This window comes from Pogona vitticeps, chromosome 6, assembly GCF_051106095.1.
Source record: "Pogona vitticeps strain Pit_001003342236 chromosome 6, PviZW2.1, whole genome shotgun sequence".
Taxonomy (NCBI): domain Eukaryota; kingdom Metazoa; phylum Chordata; class Lepidosauria; order Squamata; family Agamidae; genus Pogona; species Pogona vitticeps.
This window is the reverse complement of record NC_135788.1, coordinates 82,418,889-82,439,249: the sequence shown is the minus strand read 5'-3', so window position 1 is coordinate 82,439,249 and position 20,361 is coordinate 82,418,889. Positions and strand designations below refer to the sequence as shown.

Below are 20,361 nucleotides of genomic sequence, written 5' to 3'. Positions count from 1 at the left end.
TGCTGAATAACCAACAGGGCAGCACACTATCTGGCCAGAAGAAAATAAAGAAAAGGTGGGAACAATATACTAATGGCTTATACAGAAGAAATAAAAGAATGACAAACTAATTTGAAGAGGAATTGTATGATGAAGAACCTGCAGTTCTAGAAAGTGAAGTGAAAGCTGCTCTGAAAGCACTAGGAAAAAATAAAGCACCGTGTGTAGATGGAATATCAATAGAACTATTTCAAGCCACAGAGATTGAATTTGTCAAAAGCCTAACAAGTATATGCCAACGAATATAGAATAGAAAACAATGGCCCACCGATTGGCAATGCTCAATATACATTTCAGTCCCCAGGAAAGGAGATGCCATGGAGTACAGTAACTATAGGATGATTGCTTTAATTTCCCATGCAAGAAAAGTAATCCTCAAGGTTCCACAACAAAAGCTTTTTTTACCTTATATGGAGCAAGAATTGCCTCATGTTCAAGCTGGATTTCGAAAAGGAAGAGGCATTTGAGCTCATACTGCAAATACCGGAGTGCATCAAAGAATTTCAGAAGATCCATCTGTGCTTTGTAGATTACAACAAAGCCTTTAACTGTGTAGATTAAAAGAAACTATGGGCTGTTCTGAAAGTGGGTGTGCCTCAGCACTTGATCATCCTAATGTGTAAATTGTATTTTGGACAAGAAGCTACCAATAGGGCGGAAAATGGAGAAACAGAATGATTCCTATAGGCAAAGTTGTCAGACAAGGTTACATTTCATCCCCTTATCTGTTCAATCTGCACACAGAACATATCATACAGAAAGTCAGATTCAGATGAAGGCCAAACATCAATAATTTAAGATATGCAGATGGTACCATTTTACTGGCAGAAATCAGCAATGACTTGAAACAACTTTTAGTGAAAGAAGAAAGTACCGAAGCAGGACTATAACGGAACATTGGAAAGACAAAAATTGTGACTATGGAATAACTACACAACTTTAATGTTCACAATGAAGAAATTGAAATAGAGATTTTGTATACTTGATTCAACCATCAATTAAAATGGAGAGTGCAGACAAGAAATCAGAAGACTGAGTCTTGGAAGAGCAGTGATGAAGGAATTAGAAAAGATCATCAGTTGTATGGATGTTTCAGTGGGGAGACCAAGACCAAGACCATCCACAGTCTTCTATTCCTGAGTACTGTGTGTGTGTAAAAGCTGCACTAAATAAATTTGACAGGAACAAAATTGATTCATTTGAAATGTGGTACTGGAGTAGAGCTTTGCAGATATCCTGAACTGCCATAAAGACAAACAGGTGACTCCTAGAGTAAATTAAGCCAGGGCTGTTTCTGGGGCCAAAAATGATGAAAGTGGGGGTTTCCTACTTTGGGTACATCATGAGAAGGCAAGATTCTCAGGAAAAGACAATAATGTTGGGAAAGTTGGAAGACAACAAGAAAAGAAGATGACTAAATGTGAGATGGATTGCCTCTCTAAAGGAAGCCACAAGGTTCTGTTTACAAGACTCGAACAGGGTTTTAGAGGACCAGGACATTTTGGAGATCTCTCATTCATAGAGATGCCATAAGCTGGAAACAACTTGATGGCAAGTAACAACAACAAACTGCTGTATCATCAGCAAGTAGATTGGTGATGCACTGATTGCCATTAATTGTAGTACCGTTTTGCCTGGGATCATTCCTAGCTGCCATAACCAAAGGCTCAGTGCTGCAGGTGAATAAAATCAGGGAAATTAGTATCCTTACTTACTTCTCCTATAAATCTAGAAGGAGGTTGTGATCATATTGTTTGCTCAATACTACTGCCTTATGGTTGCTGTAAAAGGCATCTAATACAGCTAGTCTAATGGGGAAAATTAATGAACTGGAACTTCCACATAAATCAGCTTCGAATACAACCACACTATATTCTTTATGATGAGACAGGTGGAGTTTATGGCTATTGAAATTACCAGTATTGGAGAGGATATGCAGTATACTAATAAAAATGCTATGAATGTATAAACTTTGAGAAAATTATATGAAGGGAAAAAGAAAAGCCAAATTAATTTACCTGGAGATGAAAAAGAAGGCAAGCATGATTTAAGATTTAAAATTAGTGAACTAAAAATAAATAAAGACATTTTAAATTCTTACTAGAGATGGGCATGAATTTAAAAAATGAATTACCAAATTCATTCAAAGTCACTAATTTGTCAATTTGTACAAATCGATGCCCCTGACAAATACGAATCAACAAATTTTAGTCATTTTTATTTCTTTTCATGGGGCTATAAAACAGCCTCCCAGGCACCTAGAGACACCAAAATTGCAGTGACATTTCTTCAGACTCTCTTCTACAACCCCTCCATGTTTGGTGAAGGATTTCAGATGTCTGAGTTATCCACCCACAAAGATCCCCCAAAAAAGGTTCCCCCCAAGCACCTAGATACACCAAAATTACAGAGAACCTTCTACCGACTGTCCTCTATAATCCCAAGTTTGGTGAAGATTGGGTTCCCCCAAGCCAACTGCTAAAGGACACATTCCTGGGGGGACCTATTTTGTGGGTGTATAACTCAGATGTTGGAAACTCAATCTTCACCAACTTGGAGGGATTGTAAAGGAGAGTCAGTAGAAGCCTTTTTGTGAATTCAGTGTCTCTAAAATCCCTGGGGGGGACTTTCCTGGGAGTGCCTACTTGTGGGTGTATAACGTAGACATCCCAAACCCAAACTTCACCAAAGGGTTTGTAGAGGAGAGTTGGGGATGTTTCCTTGAGAATGAAACATTATTTCCTTCTAGGTGGTAGTGGTGGCATTTTATAGAGTTTAAAGTAAAAATGAATTGACAAAATGATTCAATTGTGAGAAAATATTCTTAAATTTGTAATTTGTGATTCATCACCCATGATGAACCACAAATCAAAATTACCATTTTTCTGATTTGTGCCCATCTTTACTTCTTACTCCCCAAATGAAGTAGCAATTTATCAATTTTTAAATAAGTTCTATTTCAATAAATTGTCTAATGATCAAAGATCCCTATTAACTAATTCTATATATTCCCCTAGTGGATTGCACACAGAGATCCAAATATTTTTAAAAAATAAAAACCCAAAGTTTCATGTCCATAATGGGAGTTTCTACAAAACACTGAATAGCCAATTGGCATTGTTTCTGATTCTTCTAATTCATTACTAAAGTTACAGGAATTTGCAGACAATTTATTGATCAATAAATCTGGCAATGAGTCTAGAAGTAGGTTCATATAATCTTACAACCCTTTTGAACCAGGATGCCAAATTGCTTACCAGTACACTCTCTAAGAAATTAGGTCCTATTGCTCTAAATTATATTCCCCCCCCCCCCCGGTAACCTCGATTTAATCCAAAAAAAGGACAGGTATCACACCAAATCTGCAAATTATTAACCAAAGTTCATTAATGAACCTGAAATGAAAGAAATTCCTTTTCAGTTGCCTCTATTGATGTATTTAAGGTATTTGATAAATTGAAATGGGTGTACACATTGAAAACGTGCAAATATAGATATTAATTTATTTTATTATTTATTTAAAATATTTTATCCTGCCTTTCTCTTTTAAAAGGACTCAAGGTTGTTTACATTATTAAAAGACAGTATTCAAAGCTAACAACAGAGAGAATACAAATACTAATGAGGATCAAATTAATACTATACTAAAAAATATATGCAACACCAAAACTCATTAAAAGCAGTAAAGTACAAAGGTCCATTTAAAAACCTTACTAAGACAGCCAATCAACCAGGGAAAGCTTGCCTGAAGAGAATGGTCTTTGCCCGCTTGCAGAAGAACAGCAGAAATGGTGCCAGCCTGGCAGAAACAGCAGGGGCTGTTCAACAATGGAATGGTTACCTTGGAAAGTGGTGCAGTTTTCTACCCTGGAGGTTTTTAAACATTGGTTGGTGATAATCTGATGTGAATACTTTAGCTGTGGTTTTGTTCATGGGCAGCAGGTTGGGCTAGATGACCCTTGGTATCCCTTCAAGTTTACAATTCTGTGACTTGTAACGTGAGCCCAGGAGAGACATGCTAGATAGGAAATAATTGTGCCTCTGAGAGGCTAGCTGTGAGCAAATCATTGTGAATCCTTGTGGATGAAATCCACTTTCTCAAGCTCTAAGCACACCTTCTTCGTGGATGGTGCAGAATTGGGATGTGCTTAGAGCCTGAAGAAGCAGCTTTCATTCACGATGGCTTATTATTTGTTTTATTTTTTAGTGGTCCAATAATAGGTATCACCTACACTTGTGCTTAACTAAAAGGTGGAGAAGAAATATCACATTAGCTCAAGCGGCAGCTAATAGTGTGTTTTGGCTAATGATGCAGTGAGCGGCTGGCAAGACTGCTGTGGCTTGCAGTGCTCAAATACAGTACATTACATTCAAAAGTAACGACTTAGTTACTTTTTAAAATTGCAAGCCGTACTAAAATTATACAGTAACTGCAACTAATGAGGATCGGGCGGACTTGGAACTCTGGGTTGTTCCAGGGAAATGATTCTTAGTGCAGTCTCAACACTTGATTTCGTTTTATTTGACATGGTGCAGCTATTCTATTATTATTATTTTTCCTCCTTAGCGGCCTTTCTCTAGCAGGGAAGACTAAAAAAGGGGGGGGGGGAGGTGGAACATGGGAGGTCTCTATATTGAAGCCTGGCCTTCCTGTAAAGTTCCATAAGTAAATCCTCATCTGGAAGCACCTATAACGGTAACTAACCACAGTACTTTTAGAATGCAACGTTCCCAACTCCGGAACCGTCCTTTCTCATTCCCAGAACGCTAACGACTGCCCGGGGAGGGAGCGAGTAAAAAAAGCCTCGGCTCGGTTCCCCACCTGGCAAAGGCAGCAGCCCCCCCCCCACCTCGCGAGCGCGCAGGTCTCCTCCCTCGACGGCGCGTGCGGAGCTCGGCTCTCGCGCTCTGTTTTGGCGGCCAGCAGGCGGGCCGTTGCCCCTGGTTACCGCCCGGGCCTCCGCGTTCCTTTCGGGCCGGCGCTCGTGCGCTGCGCGGAGAGTCCCTTGGCCTTCTTTGCGAAAAAGGCCTCGCGACCGAGGAGCCCTGGGCGTGGCGTGGCGTGGCGTGCGCCCGCCGCGGCTCTAGGAAGAGGGCAGGTGAGTGGCGCGTCCCAGGGCCGGTGGTACGCCTGCTTGCCCAGGTGCGGCCAAGCCCGGGACCAGGGAGGGTAGCAAGTAACTGGGTTGCGCTTCGGCTTGAAGGATTGGAACCGGGGGTGGCGGAGGTAGCAGACGGGAACTGGCCGTGACCATCTCTTCAGGAGAGCTGTCGTCAAGGCGGGTAACAAGCTTTAAAGGCCACTCGACGACAATCCCTTCGTGCTCTTCACGTCACGCATCCTAGCGCCGCCCCCGCCCCCCCCCCCAGAGAAAGGGCCCTGCGGTGGAGGTGGTGCCTGCTTTCCATGCATGCAGCCGCTCTTGCGCTTTGCGGTTCGGAGGATCCTCCGCTCTGCAGTGGCGCCAACTGGAAGGCGCCTCTGTTGCCACGCTTGCATTTGGGATTATTTTGAACACGGAGGCCCCGATCCTCTGAAAAGGAGTGAGCCGAGGGAAGGAAGGGAAGAAGCCGGGACAAGGATCAGATCCTCGTCCTCCTTGCTGTCCAGAGGGTGGTGGTGGTGGCGGGTAAGTGGCTGAGGTGCCTCGCTCAGCTCGCTTGGGTCTTGACTTTGCAGTGGTTTTATTTTGTGCTAGCCTTTCAGTTGCAGCAAACCTTGTGGGAGACCTCTTTGTAGGAGCGATCTCAAGATGGTTCTGTAGAGGTCCATCTTTCCACCCATTAACATCTATCTGGATGGTGGTCTTTCAGGGCTGGGAGCACAGTGCGGTCACTGTGGGCTTATGTTTCCATTTTGCTTTCCCTTAGTGTCAAGTATGGCATAGTCCTCTGTGAATGTCTGTCAGTAACTCTGTACAAGCCGGGTGCTGCTGATGACATTAGGTGAATCCACCTGCTGATCTGGGTCCTACTGTGTGAAATGTAACTTTTTGTTTTAAGGTGCAGGTTTGTGGCATTGGAAGTGCTTCTGCACATTGCATTATCTCTGGGTCATAACTGAGCCTGGGAATGGGTTTTTCCTTCTATGGATGGAAAAATCAGCTTGAGTTCCTGCTCTGAGCACTTCTTGACTTGACTGCTATACTGTATATAAGACTCCTCTCTAAGGCTACAAACAGACCTCAGAGATACTTTTAGTCCATGACTGGAAGAACGAGATTCTTAACTGAGAGTGCAATCTGATGGGGATTTGTCCTGTGGCTTGGTCCAGTTTGGGGATGGACTGGTTTGTTCCTTTTTGTGGCAATCACATCAGTAATTGTGAAGCAGCCAGGCTGTTACCTGTGGTAACCCACACTTTTGGGGGGTCCCTGTTAGCTGCTGCTATTTTTTTTAGTACAGATAGGATTTCTCCATTTTAGTTCAGTTTGTGGCATGTGTGATAGCTGGTATTGAGCCAAAGTGGCATGCCAATGAAGTGATATATCACTTACCAATAAATGGAGGAGGGGAATCCAGTTTTCTCCTTCTTCCTGCTTAGGGGGTGACAGAAGAATATGTAGAGGGATGTTTTTTTCCTTTAGAATCCAGCTCTGTTTTACTTTGATGGCAAACTCATGCAGTGATATGTCATTTACCAAAAGCAAGCAAGCAAACAAACAAATAAAATCCATCTTTCCCCCACTCTCTGCAGAGAAGAAGGCAGAAGAGGAGGAGGATGGGAGGCGGAAGAGGAAGCAAAAGGGATCTCTTTTTTCCTCTTTTTGCTGTACAGTCCAGTGCAGTTTAACTCGAGTGGCAAGCCAGTGCAGTGATATATCACTTACCAGTAAATGGGGGAGGGGGAACCCAACTTTCCCCAGTCCCCGTGGAGGGAGAGACAGGTGAGGATGGTTGTATATGGCTCCCATGGATGAACCGGCTACATAGGGTAGCTATGAGGTTCCTGTACTGAAACCACCCAGGGGGATACAAGGACCGTTTTAAATCTCAGAACGCATTTTCAAATGACCCTGTTTAGCCCAATCAAGCCCAGGATAATTTCACTGTCTAGTCACGTCCAGAGTGCCATAGATGCCAGTGCAGTGGAGTGGATACTGTGTCAAACTTAGACTCAAGAGAACTTGATGCAAAACCACATTCCTGAAACTCTGTTGGGGTTTATATCAATCAGAAGAGACTTGAACTCACATAAAAGAAACTGGCTGTTATAGCAGGAGCTTCTGTCACCTCCTGGATTATATGGATAAGCTTGGGGTTTTTTTTTGTTTTTGTTTTTATGGTTGGTCTTAAGTACTTAGTCCCAAGATTCCTTTGAAGTTTGTTAAACGCAAGATTCCTTTGAAGTCTTATTCCACAAAAACTTCACCTCAGTCACTTCTCTCCATAACATCAACTGTACTATCGAATGAAAGGTTATGTCAAAGTCTATTTCTGGCCTCAGACAGTTCAGATCTTTCAGTTTTTCCAGGATACGACAATACTGCTTTTATTTGGAGCCTGCCTCAAAGGATGGCCATTTTTTAATAGTTTCATTGGTTGCCAGTTGTTCTATGCTAAAATCAAGCTGCCGAATTTGATTTAAAACCCTTAGATGGGCTGACACAGAGATGCTTTAGGGGAGCACTCTTTCCCATGTATACCTCTTAAGAATAAGCACAACAGGAAATGTATTAGTCAAAATCCTGTTGCTTGGTGTAGTATATTGTACTAGAGCAGACTCGTTGAATCAGTAGGGCTTTAGTGAGTCATCCCCTCCATAAGTTTCATTGATTTAAATGGACTTATTCTAACTGCAACTTTAACATAGTAAGTAGCAGTTCAAATAGGTCCATTTGAATCAATAGAATGTATGAAGAAGTTGACTCACCAGTGGGTCTACTCTAGCACAGTTTACTATGCTAAGCAGCCAGATTTTGGCCATTGTATTTAATTGTTTTTATCACACTGTTTTATATTTTTACTTATGTTATTTTAAGCTATCTTAAGGGCACCTTGCAGGTTGAAAAGGAACCTGTTAAATGATAATAAACATAATTTTTGGATTGTTTTTAAATTTAGGATTTCTAACACAGCTCCTGCAAAGGGAGTATAATTGCATTCTCTCATGGAATACTTAGCAGTAACAAAAGAGATCTGAGATGCACCCATGTTCCTGTTTAGTTACGTTTTCTCCCATATTTGCCTGCTGCTTTGCTGTTTTCTTCGTAAGTATAAAGCATGCATTTCTAATTTGCTCTTTGTTGATACTGTTTCAATGTTGTTTATTTTATGTTTTACAGTTTCAGTTCTTTGTGGCATATGCTTATATTTAAGCTGACTTGAATATGATTTGTCATAAAAGGTTGGATGCAAATGTCAACACAAATATACAGAAATAAAATGCCTGCTGATGTAGGAACTGAAATAATATAGGCTTCAAGATTATCAATAAGCCCATCTTTTCTAAATGTGAATGGCATGGGGTTGGATCCACAGTCAGTTATATCTAAGAGTATATGCACTAAAATGATGAATCTAAAGGTGCAGCTACACTGGAAAACTGAATTGGATTGATTTGGCTTTGCTGTGATTTGATTTGCAGCCTTTATTACATTTGAAATTGCAATCTGTGCTCCCATAGGGGCTGCAGATTGACTTGGGAGTCCAACCTTCGTTCTGGATGTGACATGAGTAGCGTTCCAGCCAACAGCCTCCCTTCTATCCTTTCTTCCTCTGGTTCCACCTCTGCTGATCCTTTTATGATTTGCTGTAAAGCCACTTTCTCACTTAAAGCTTCAAACTGCTACATTTCTGAAAAACTTTTCTATAGGAAAAATATGGAAAGGTACTTAACAGAGCCATCAAAAGTTTGAATAGTAATTTTGCAAAAAAACATCATAATTCACACATCAGAATGATTCCATAACAGGGATTGCCACTTTCTCATCTGTTACGTTCCCCCCTTGCCTTCAAGTAACACATGCAAGAATTACTTCATCTCTGACCACATATGGTTTTAAACTGTTGGCATGACAAACTTTTAAAGTCCATTTTCAGGCTTGTCAATTAACTAATTAACACGACTAAGCTTTTGATTCACAACAGAAGGGCCTTCTCACCTGATCTGAAGTTTACTGTGCTTGACAGGATTCAGGACTAGCACCCAGTTTCTCATTAAAATTACAGTGCTTTGTTTTTCCATGCCCCCCCCCGCCCCAGTGCTGGCCTGAACATCACGCCCCAACTGCCTGTGTCACCAAAATACCAGCTACAGACATGACCCTATCTTTAAAAGAATGTATCACAACTAACCACATGGGGAAAAGCCGATTTGAATCATTCTGGCTTGAAAAAGTAGGAAACCCCCCCCCCCCAGTAGCAGAGAAACAAAGCTGCTTTGGGAGCAAAAAGGGCTGGACCAATTCAACCTTTAGATCATGCAATCAATAAAAAATAGTTGAAATTCACCCATTTTATAAGTGGATCAAATCCCACAGTATTTGATTGTGTTGTTGCACTCTGTCACATTGATTCCAGTGCATTTGCTTTAAGCATAACTGAATCAAAAGAAAAGTGTAGGAAACACTTGGTCTATAGGCTCTTCAAGATATGATTTCTTTTCCTGTGTGGTTCCAGTAAAAAGAAAGAAGCCATAGCTGAAATACAAATGATTGATTGATTGATTGATTGATTGATTGATTGATTGATTGATTGATTGATTGATTTGATTTGATTTGATTTGATTTGATTTGATTTGATTTGATTTCTACTCCGCCCCTCTAGACAATGTCTACTCGGGGTGGCTAACAAATAAAACACAACAATATAAACCAATATAAAATGTTCAAGTTATTTACGATTATAATTACAATATTAACACTTGATTAGAAAGCAAGACATTGCCAAGATGGCATACCAAATAGAAAAAGAAAAGGACTAGGGATGGAAATCACTTAATTGACTGGCTGTTTTCGAGAAATAATATAAATAATGGAATTAGATGTCTGTTATGATGTCTTAAGAACATTCCCACAGATGGTCAGGAATTAGTTTTAATTATTCAAATGGAAGCAGCTGCTGGAAAACAAGCAACACAATTTTGAGCTTTTGGTATACGTATGCTTGTTACTCTATCTTGTGAACAACCAAAAGAGTCTCAAGCTCTGCTTGTTGACCTATCTGACATTTCATTGCTCTCCACTGTACTGAAAACCATAAGATGGTAATCAGATAAAGTACCATAATCACTGAATCATTGGAAAGTGATAGTGGACAGGAGCGAACTCAGCTGAAATGTCAATGAAATTATTTAAAATCAGTATATCTTAGGCGTCAAAAATGATGTGAAATCTAGAGGATAATTCCATGCTTTAGTACAGAATAGCTAACTTGATCTGGTCTTGGTTTGGGTAACTGCTTCCATAATAGATCATCAGTGTGGTGTAATTGATAGAATGATGGACTAGGGTTTAGGACGCATAGGTTCAAATCCCCGCTTAGCCAACTCATTTCCCATGTGGAAATGGTAAATCCACTCCTTAAATATATCACTTATCTTGAAAACCCTATTAAAATCACTGTAAGTCAGTTCTGACTAAACAGCATATAACAACAACTTCCATAATATATTTTGATTGCATATTTTTGTGAAAGGAAATAGAAATCTGGAAAAAGCTTTCATATTTTTAAAAGTCCTGCACTTGTTTTCTCCTTAAATAAATCTCATATCCAGAATTATGCCTCAAACAAAATATTAATATACAGAAATGGAGTTGAGATGGTTAAAGCCTATTGCAACATTTCATCCACAGAAATTTCCCTACAAAACATATATATATATATATATATACTTCTGTCCTGGAGGGAGTTATTCCAAACTCATTTGTACATGTTTCCATTCTGTCAAGAAAAGCTAAATGTGATGCTCACTGATTGAATGGTGCCTTGTGATTTCACCAATGTACTTCTCTGTGCTCATAATAATAATTGCCATCAAGTCAATTCTGATTTATGTCAACCCTTTCCAGGGTTTTCTAGGTAGAGAATATATGCAAGTGGTTTGTCCCTCCCTTCTTTTGGGAGTGCCCTGGGAAATGCGTAGCTTGTGCATGGCCACAAAGGCAGGGGCTTCTCCAAGGAGGCACAGTGGGAATTTAACTCCCAATCTCTGGTTCCACAGCCAGATACCTAAACCGCTGACCTATCCAGCCAGCTGTCCTCATAATTCCTTGAGCATTTTAATTATTATTTTTTCCTCACAAGGTAGAGAAGGATAAACTCTTGTGTATGTCACTCCCATGTACAGCTCTTTTAAAAATGGACAGACAGCTTGCCTGCTGCACCATTTGGTTTGCCTAATAGTTTACAAGTGAATTTGGTCTCAGTAACCAAGTGATGTTTCCAGGAGCCAGCAGCACTTAGTTTTTACAGGAGCAAAGTAACTATTCCTTTGATACCTGTGGCTGGGTCAGTTTTTCTGTTTAAAATAAAGAAGAAAGGAAAGTAGAACATCTGTGTTCTTGTTGCAGTTCCTTCTTCCTCAGCCCAGCTTGGTGTCAGTTTGGAAGAGTTAGGTCTGTGCCTTTTTCTGTTTTTTTAAAACTGTTTTCCAGCAGTAGAGTATAAGATTTTTCTCTGTGGATCCCCAAAATAATATGTTTTGTCATTCTGAGCAATATGGACAGCTATGTGAGATGCATTGTAAAATGAGGATCACGTTCCTGATAGAAAACTGACGATTTGCTTTTTGGAACATTACATCTGTCTTTGTCCTCAGTGACAAACTGAAACAGCTCAACAGTTTTGCAGAGTGTGGGCAGCATACAAGTCGAATGAATGAATGAATGAATGAATGAATGAATGAATGAATGAATGAATAGAGCAAACCAAGGAGTGCTTAAAATAATACATTACTTACAGGAGAACAAATGGTTTCTTTGTGCAAACAATTTCATTGTGCTTCCTGCTTTGTGCCTTACAGCCGAGTGGCCCATTTGTTTGAATCCAGATGGAAAAGTATGAAATCCTTGGGCTTGTGGGAGAAGGAAGCTATGGAATGGTGATGAAGTGCAGGAACAAGGAAACTGGTCGGGTGGTTGCCATCAAGAAATTTTTGGAAAGTGAAGATGATAAGATGGTTAAAAAAATTGCCATGAGGGAGATCAAACTTCTCAAGGTGAGCCTGCAGCTGGTCATTTTCGATTTGTGTAGTTCCAGGTTTTTCCCCCCATTTAATTCTTTTTAGAAATTTAGGTTAGGTGTAAGAGTGAGGTCAGGCTTGTTGTAAGAAATCACCTTTATAAGATCAACTTCTGAATTTGTCTCCTTTTTTGCTTCCCCACATTGATTGAAAAGTGGTGAAATGTTTTTGTTATTATCATTTTCTTCAAATGTGATTCAAGCTGGAGATGGGCAGGAACAGAGGAACATCTGTTTGTCACCACTAATTATGTGTCTTAAGGGAGTACATATGCAGAAATGAATGAAATAAATTGAATTTCACATGCATGCTTATTTAAATGACCCTCTAGCAGAACAATATTTTAAGTGATTTTCCAACCATAAAACATGCTTCTCTGGCAAAGTAATCAGGGCTTGCATTTAAGTCACGGAGACACCTTATTTTAAACTTTTTTAAAAAGCAGAATACAGTACAACAGAGTTATTGTCTGTGGGATCAAGCCTTCAGTCCAAATTAGTACTCAGTAGCTGCTTGCTTCTTAAATGCTGTTTGTTTATATAATTTGGGCAATAATAGCCACATTCATGATGATGATGTTCTCCATGGGCACAGGCCTTGTGGAAGTGGAGGAACTTGCGCACTTCACTGATGTTGAGAGCTATGCTGAAGGGTCTCCCAAACCACACAGGTCTCAGCAGAGAAGCCAGACCAACCATCAATTATGATTTGAGGAAATAAACAGAAATCCATATGGGATTGGTTGTTGCCCGGGTCAACAAGGACCACGTCAGATGCTATAGCCCCTGGACATGTGGTGACAAAAGGGCTACAGGGCTCAGCAGATCCTGTTGAGGAACCAGGACAGGCTGCTGCAAAACTATTGTTGTTGTTTAGTCGTTAAGTCGTGTCCGACTCTTCGTGACCCCATGGACCAGAGCATGCCAGGCCCTCCTGTCTTCCACTGCCTCCTGGAGTTGGGTCAAATTCATGTTGGTAGCTTCAATGACACTGTCCAACCATCTCATCCTCTGTCGTCCCCTTCTCCTTTTGCATTCACACTTTCTCAACATCAGGGTCTTTTGCAGGAAGTCTTCTCTTCTCCATTAAAAAATGGCAATATTTCATCACTCTCAAATGATGAAGCTTATAAATACCTTGGAATACCAGAAGCAGATAATATTGTGCACTCAAAAGCTAAAGAACTGACAGAAAGGTGAATGTATCAAAAGGCTGCAGAAAATCTTAAAATCAAAATTAAATGGTGAAACACAATCAAAGCCATAAACAGACGGGCAGTTCTGGTAATTAGCTACCCAGCTGGAATAATAGATGGGACTAAAATGATTGAAAAACACAGAAAGTAATGAGCATGCATCAGGCGCTACACCTAAAAAGTGCCCTTTCTAGGGGTGTTTAGTCTGCAGTTAGATAACCTAAGTCAGATACTATCTAGCCACCATGTTCTTAGGTATCTGCATACGAGTCATACTACAGATTGGCACTTAGGTTCCTACAGTGGCATAGTGGCTAAAGTGTGATGGACTAGGCCTTAGGAGACCTGGGTTTGAATCTGTGATTGGCCATGGAAAGTCACGGGTGGTGGTGTTAGCAGATGGTACTGGTAAAAGCACTCTTTAAATGCTGAACATGAATATGACTTGTCTGGTTAGTCTGTGGCTTGCTTTGCAACTCTAGTGCTGTGGGTTATCAATGCTGGAAGGATGGTAAGTAGGGATTGTCATTTTTGTACATAAGCAACAAGCACAGGCCTCAGAAGGCCATCCAGGCTCTGCAGTAGACGCTGGTCCAAGTGAGTGAAATGTAGGTGTCTGTAGCTGTGGGCTGGAACTCCCAGAATTTTGCCTTGGGAATTCTTGGAGAATTCTGGGAGTTACAGTACAACAAGGAGAGAGAGAAAAAAGAATGGCACATCCTTAGTGGTCAGGGTTACTGAAGTAAAATCTGTGAAGTACATTGAGAACTTAATGCTGACTGGAGATTTCCAGGAGTTCTACTCCAAAAAGTTTCCAGGCGATGAGGAAAACACTGTGCAATGATTGTTAATTATCATTAATATCACAATTAATGAGTACGGTGATTTTGGCAATGATTAAGTAACAATTGAAGTGCACAGTGGTTAGTAGACATGCGCCCTGGCTGACTGGTACGGCTTGAAGGGAAGCTAAAGAGCAATTGAACTACCAGAGCGGCTGCTGGAATTTCTTCTGTGAAGAACCCAGTTTTGTTAATTTGTACACAAGACATTCAGCTCGTGTGGCATTCTTAGAGTGGAGAGGGATGGGTCAGGAAACCAAGTCCTCTAAAATGGTGACTTTCAATTGTTTGTTTGTTTCTTACTCCTTCCAGAACCTATGTTCCTTATGGGTTGTGCCTAAAATTTTAGAGTGTAAGGTGAGGGCAGAGACTTTCATACAGTAAATGGCCCATTTGGTGAGTAATCCCGTGAACCTTTTCAGCTGAAGGGTGAGGTATAAATGCATTCAATAACAGGTAAATGCCAAGGCTGCATTCCTGCTTGTATTTACTTGAGAGTAAGCCCAGCTGAATGCAGTGAGACTTGGTTCCTAATCAACATGTGTCAGTTTGTAAGGCTGCAACTATCAAGGGGCAATTATGGTGAATGTTTTGAGATTCTATGTACAGTTGAATACTGATGTGGTTTTATGACGCATTTTCTGTCTCCTGATAGCAATTAAGGCATGAAAATCTGGTGAACCTTCTGGAAGTCTGTAAAAAGAAAAAACGCTGGTATCTGGTGTTTGAATTTGTAGATCACACAGTCCTTGATGATCTTGAGATGTTTCCAAATGGCCTGGATTATAACAAAGTTAGAAAATACTTGTATCAGATTATAAAAGGGATAGGCTTTTGTCATAGTCACAATGTAAGTACCCTGCTTTTTCTGTCTAGTTACTTCCATCAAGTAGGGTTTTTTGTTGTTGACACTGCATTTATACATTGTGTTTACTGACACTGTCAGATGAGCTATATATTGGAATAGATGAAAGATAAAGGCGCTTTGTGACTGCTGTGGGGTGTGGGTTCCACCCTCAGAAATATTGGGGTCAGTGAGCTGTCCCTTTATAGAGAAATGAACGAATCAGTAGCTGACATTATCATTGTATGAAAGCCTGCTTTTAATCAAGTAGAATGCTTGAAGAAATGTGTCAAATAGCATATACTGTGAAATACATTTCCTTTTATATTTCAGAGGATTTAGGATACAGGGTTTTCAGTGTAACTATGATAGTTAGGAACAGAGACTGGTGATCCTAATGTAGAAGAAACAATAAGATTGTTGAGTTTGTAACCACCTTTGTCTCAAAGGAATGTTTCCACTCATAGTTTAAGCTGTGATAGGACTTGGAAAGATCTGCTCCAGTCTTGGCTCCTTTCTGTTCCTTTTTCAAAGACAGACATCACTTATGTATGTATGAGTATTTCTGTCTGTAGCTTCTATATAATAAAATAGTTGTATGAGGTGCAAGGATATTCAAAACTGAGTTCAAATCTGTCTCTGAAACTGGGAAAGCAGTTTTATAGTAAACGTTACTTTTTATAATCTTGAACTTTTGAGAAACAGTAGTTCTCAGTTGTGTAGAGAGAGCTGTCTATATATGCAGCTGTACATGCGTGTGGGGTGAGGGTAGTCAATGAAGTTCCACTCATTTATTTTTTATTCTGTTTTATTTAAACTATTTGTATGCCTCCTTTCTCCTAATGGATACAAAGTGGCTTGCAGTATTAAAAGAAACAAAGTAAAAAGATAAAATAATAAATTATTACAGTGTTTAAAAAGTAGTAAACAGATATATTTAAACTCATAAATAAGAATTATATTAAAAGTTCAAGTGAAAAAACAGAATAAAACAATCCTTTTTAAAAATCACCTTGGTCAACCAGTCATTTAAAGCAAGTCTGTGTAAAGAGAAAAGCATTTGTGAAAGGATAGCAAAGATGGGGCAAAGCTATCCAGGCAAGTTCAGAAAAGATCTGAAATCATCTGTTGCTAATGTGTGGGTTTTCTATAACATTTTGGTCTTGTTGCTGGTTGTTTAACCATTTCATTACCATATTATTTTAATATATCCCATAATAAGTATTAATACTTTAAAGGCACTGTGTGGAAGGTAATCTAATGCCATTGATTTTTGAAAAAAAAATCTCTGATGGTCCCTTTGCATATGCAAGTCATGAAATGACAAGCTTGTTGTCCTTACGTCTTCCGTCATAAGAACATAAACCTACTTTATGGTTCACTGTTCACAATACATTGATGGGATTACAGAGCCTTTGCTCATTTGAATACACATTTCTGTTTTAGATTATACACAGAGATATTAAACCAGAGAATATATTGGTGTCCTGTTCCGGAATCATCAAACTCTGTGACTTCGGGTTTGCTCGAACGCTGGCTGCTCCAGGGGAAGCTTACACAGATTATGTGGCAACACGGTGGTATCGAGCGCCTGAGCTGTTGGTTGGAGATATCAAATATGGCAAGTAAGGAACTGGAGGAGTTGGCATGAACTTGTTCTTTTATTGGCCAGTTCATTTTAACAACTGAACAAGACTGACAAAATGAGTATTACTAAATTATACCCAACTAGGGATTTGCCGCTGTAGGCAGGTTGTTCTTGCAATAACCTTCTGATGGCTGTAACTTGTGCTCCCACTTTGCGGGTGCTCAAACACAATCAGTTTGTGTTGCTGTTATTATGAAAGTAGGTGGCAGCCATAATTGCTGTTGTGCAAAATATATTCTTGGGATCCAGTCTTTCAGTTTTGTTTGAATACATGTTCCATGTTTAATCCAGCAACATATGTGGCAGGAGTTTTCTTGAGTTCCACTAATCAAATGCTTTCCAAAATATATATATATTTATGGACATAGAAAGGAAAGGTGTTAACCTTTTGCCCAGCACAGTAGTTTTCTGTAAGCAGGGATAGTTTTTCTGTAGAAAAAGTCAAAGGTAAAGCCATCACTACAGTATGAAAGTACATCTTCACACAATGCATCATTAATTGATTATCTGGTAACAACTAATTCAGATTATTTTAAGAACTGATTAGACAAATTGAAGAGAGGAGAATAGATCTAGTGATGCTATTTAGCTGTAACAGCTAAATTAAACCTCCATGTTCACATGCAATCTATCACTGAATAGCCATTGCCGAGGAGCAAACAACAAAAGAGAGAATGGTTGTTGTGGGTTTCTCGGGCTCTTTGGCCATGTTCTGGAGGTTGTTCTTTCTAACTTTTCGCCAGTTTCTGTGTCCGGCATCTTCAGAGGACAGCAACCTGCGCTCTGAGAGAAGTTAAACCAGGGCAAAACACTGTGAGAACTAAAGTAATTATAAATTTATTCCAGTTCATATGCTGTTGACCTGTAATTGTCAAAGTAAACACTGGAAAGTGTGGCAAGGAGTAAAGTACCAACACACACAAAAAAATTCAGATTAGGTTTTTAGTAGTATCAACTATTTTTCCACTAATTAACAGGGCCAGTAAGGTTTGGGGGAAAGGGGGAGTCTTGAAGCTGGTTGCTCAGTTGATACATTTTAAAAAGTCAGTGGTTTTGCTTGTCTATTTTACAGTTCATACAAACTTCATGGCTGAGTTTTGTATTTAACCCGAAAACCTAAGCCTCATTCAGATTTAACTCATAGTTAATAACAATTTGCATCCAAACAAAAGAATGAGAGCTCTTAAAAAAGTCAAAGCCATTGTTGTTGAAAAAACACACACCACTTTTCTAGCTTCTCAGTGCTGTTATCAACATCAGTTTTAATTTTTGTTTTTTAGGTACAGGCATTACTAGGCACACAGTGATATAGGTTCCTCATCTATTTTAGCTCAACCCTTGTCTCATAGCTTGCCTGTTTGCTTTCTCCCTTCCAGCTCCTGTACGGGTTGCATTCTAGCACACATTTAGCTCTCGCTCACTCGCTGGTCTGTTTTAATTCTGTAAATAATTTCTTGTCCTGGCATCAGACAGCTGACAACAATGAATTCAGGGGTATTCATTTATATGCAAAAGATGAGTACTACTCTTAGGAGAGCAGGAATGGGACAGGAGGGCATGATATTGCTCAGGTTCCTGTGTGCTGCACGCCCTGCTATCCTGTATCAAAGATACAGTATATTGTCCTGTATTGAAGATACAGCATACTTGGGGCAAAACTTGGAAAAATTGTTTTTTAAAAAAGATGCCAGAATCCTCCAGCCAGCATGTCCAGATTATTTGTAGAAGATCCATTTTGCCAAAGCTTTCTCTCTATTAACTATTTCTGTTTGCTTCCCAGAGCTGTTGACGTGTGGGCCATTGGGTGCCTGGTAACAGAAATGCTCACGGGAGAGCCCCTTTTCCCTGGAGACTCTGATATTGACCAGTTGTACCATATTATGAAAAGTTTGGGTAAGGTAAACATTTCCTTGTTTTACACCCTGTAGCTAGTACAGCTGTTGCATATTCCAATCAAAGATCAAGAGTGAAGGAAGGGATCTTATACATAACCATATTGGATGAGATACTAATGGTGAACCTCGCTGCCATTACTACCTCTTGGACCAGGATGCCATCCGGAACTCCTACCGTGAAGTAAACTGAGATGGCTGCCTGCCTGATTTCGACAAGAGATCTTGGATGACCTTAAGGGTAGCAGAACTGATTAGTAGGTCACAGTGTGTCCTATGCATGTCTACTCAGACATAATTGGTGTTATCTTAAGAACTAGGTGAGTGGGGCATGCCATCGCCCAAATGGTCCAGAAGCTATTCAGTCCCCAAATTGCACCTGGAAATAATCTTGATTGAATTCGGTTGAACTTCTCGGTTAGTGTGTATGGGATTGCAGTTTAGATGTGTAGTTGTTTTTTACCATCTTTTCCAGTTCATGTGGAAAGACATGCAGAGTTGATAACAACATTAAAAAATGAAACATAGCTGCAAAGCTACTGGCAGTCTGGTAGAATCAAATCCAAAACACCAGATTAAAAATCAGGTACCAGCAATAGATTTGAAAAGCAAAGGCATACTGAAGGCTAATGCATACGAAAGTGTCTATACATTAAAAGAGAAGGGCCCTGTCACATTTTCATGGGAAATGTATTTGACAGTCCCTGTGCCACTGCTGAAAACAGCCGGCCAAAGGTTACAGTCCCATCTGCTCTCACATAGCAGTTGGTCCCTAAGAGAACTACTGGTGATGATCCTAAGTGGCAAACAGAGAATTTCAGGAAGTCAGATCAAGGTTGAGTCAACCTTCCATCCTTCTGAGGTTGGTAAATTGAATGCCAAGATCATGGGGAGTGGGGGTGGGCACAGTGTGTAGCCAGCATAATTAACTTGTAAACCACCCAGAGAGTGCTTTAAGCATTATGCAGCGATATATAAGTAGCACACTTCACTTTCTCTGAGTTTCAGATAATGATCTGACCATCTCATTTCAAACTGTTCGAAGTTTCTGGGTTATACTTAAATATAGCTCCATAGAGAAAGCATTGTAGTCACTAATCCTAACTCATTGGAAAACTCTCCTGGTGAGCCCCACTAATGTTTGTAAGAGGAGCATTGGTAACTGCAGCCCACCCTACGATACCTTTTTCTTGACCCATCATCAACTCACTGTGGAAACACAGCGCTAGATTTAGAGAAACCTTTGGTCTGATCAAACCTTTGGTCTGATCATCTGGTTTTGGTAGTGGTGGTCTTCTTCCTCTTCCTTGTCAGCCCTGTCAGAAGGATCTTCCAGGACTATCTGCTCCTGATGCAGGGGAACAGGTGTTTCTTGGGTGACCCTGTCCATGGTGATGGTGGTAGCATTCTGCAAAAATGCCTCTTGAAATGCAGCCACATGTCATAATGTGGAGGGGTTTCTCCACCTTTTCCTTTTCCATAGGTAGGGGAAATGAACCATTTTGCATAACAAGGCACACAGCACAAGGGAGGTGAGATACTTCAGGCAGGCTTCAGTTTGATTATCTAGGCTCTTGTCAAGACTGGACATTAGATGTTCCTTTTATTTTTCACCTATCATGATGCTTATTTTTATCATAGAGAGACAAGATATAAATGTTAATGTGCTGCCAGGTTGGAACCGACTCACAGTGAGTCTAATTAGAGCTTTTGAAGT

At 40.2% G+C, this 20,361-nt stretch overlaps 1 protein-coding gene across 10 annotated transcripts in view; it reads left to right on the top strand.

Annotated features, from left to right (window-relative positions):
* The first annotated feature begins 4,997 nt into the window (after positions 1-4,997).
* Positions 4,998-20,361, top strand: part of CDKL2 (cyclin dependent kinase like 2) — a 28,810-nt gene continuing 13,446 nt past the window's right edge. For 8 of the 10 annotated variants that reach the window (XM_078377686.1, XM_078377682.1, XM_078377685.1 and 5 more), the window contains exons 1-6: positions 4,998-5,138; positions 8,104-8,249; positions 12,005-12,199; positions 14,916-15,110; positions 16,551-16,729; positions 18,533-18,645. In XM_078377686.1, the coding sequence (XP_078233812.1) occupies positions 12,032-12,199; positions 14,916-15,110; positions 16,551-16,729; positions 18,533-18,645 (655 nt within the window). In that variant the 5' untranslated portion in view covers positions 4,998-5,138; positions 8,104-8,249; positions 12,005-12,031. Of the gene's footprint in view, positions 5,139-8,103; positions 8,250-12,004; positions 12,200-14,915; positions 15,111-16,550; positions 16,730-18,532; positions 18,646-20,361 lie in introns of those variants that run through there. The other 2 variants (XM_078377688.1, XM_078377687.1) reach the window with 2 other exon arrangements.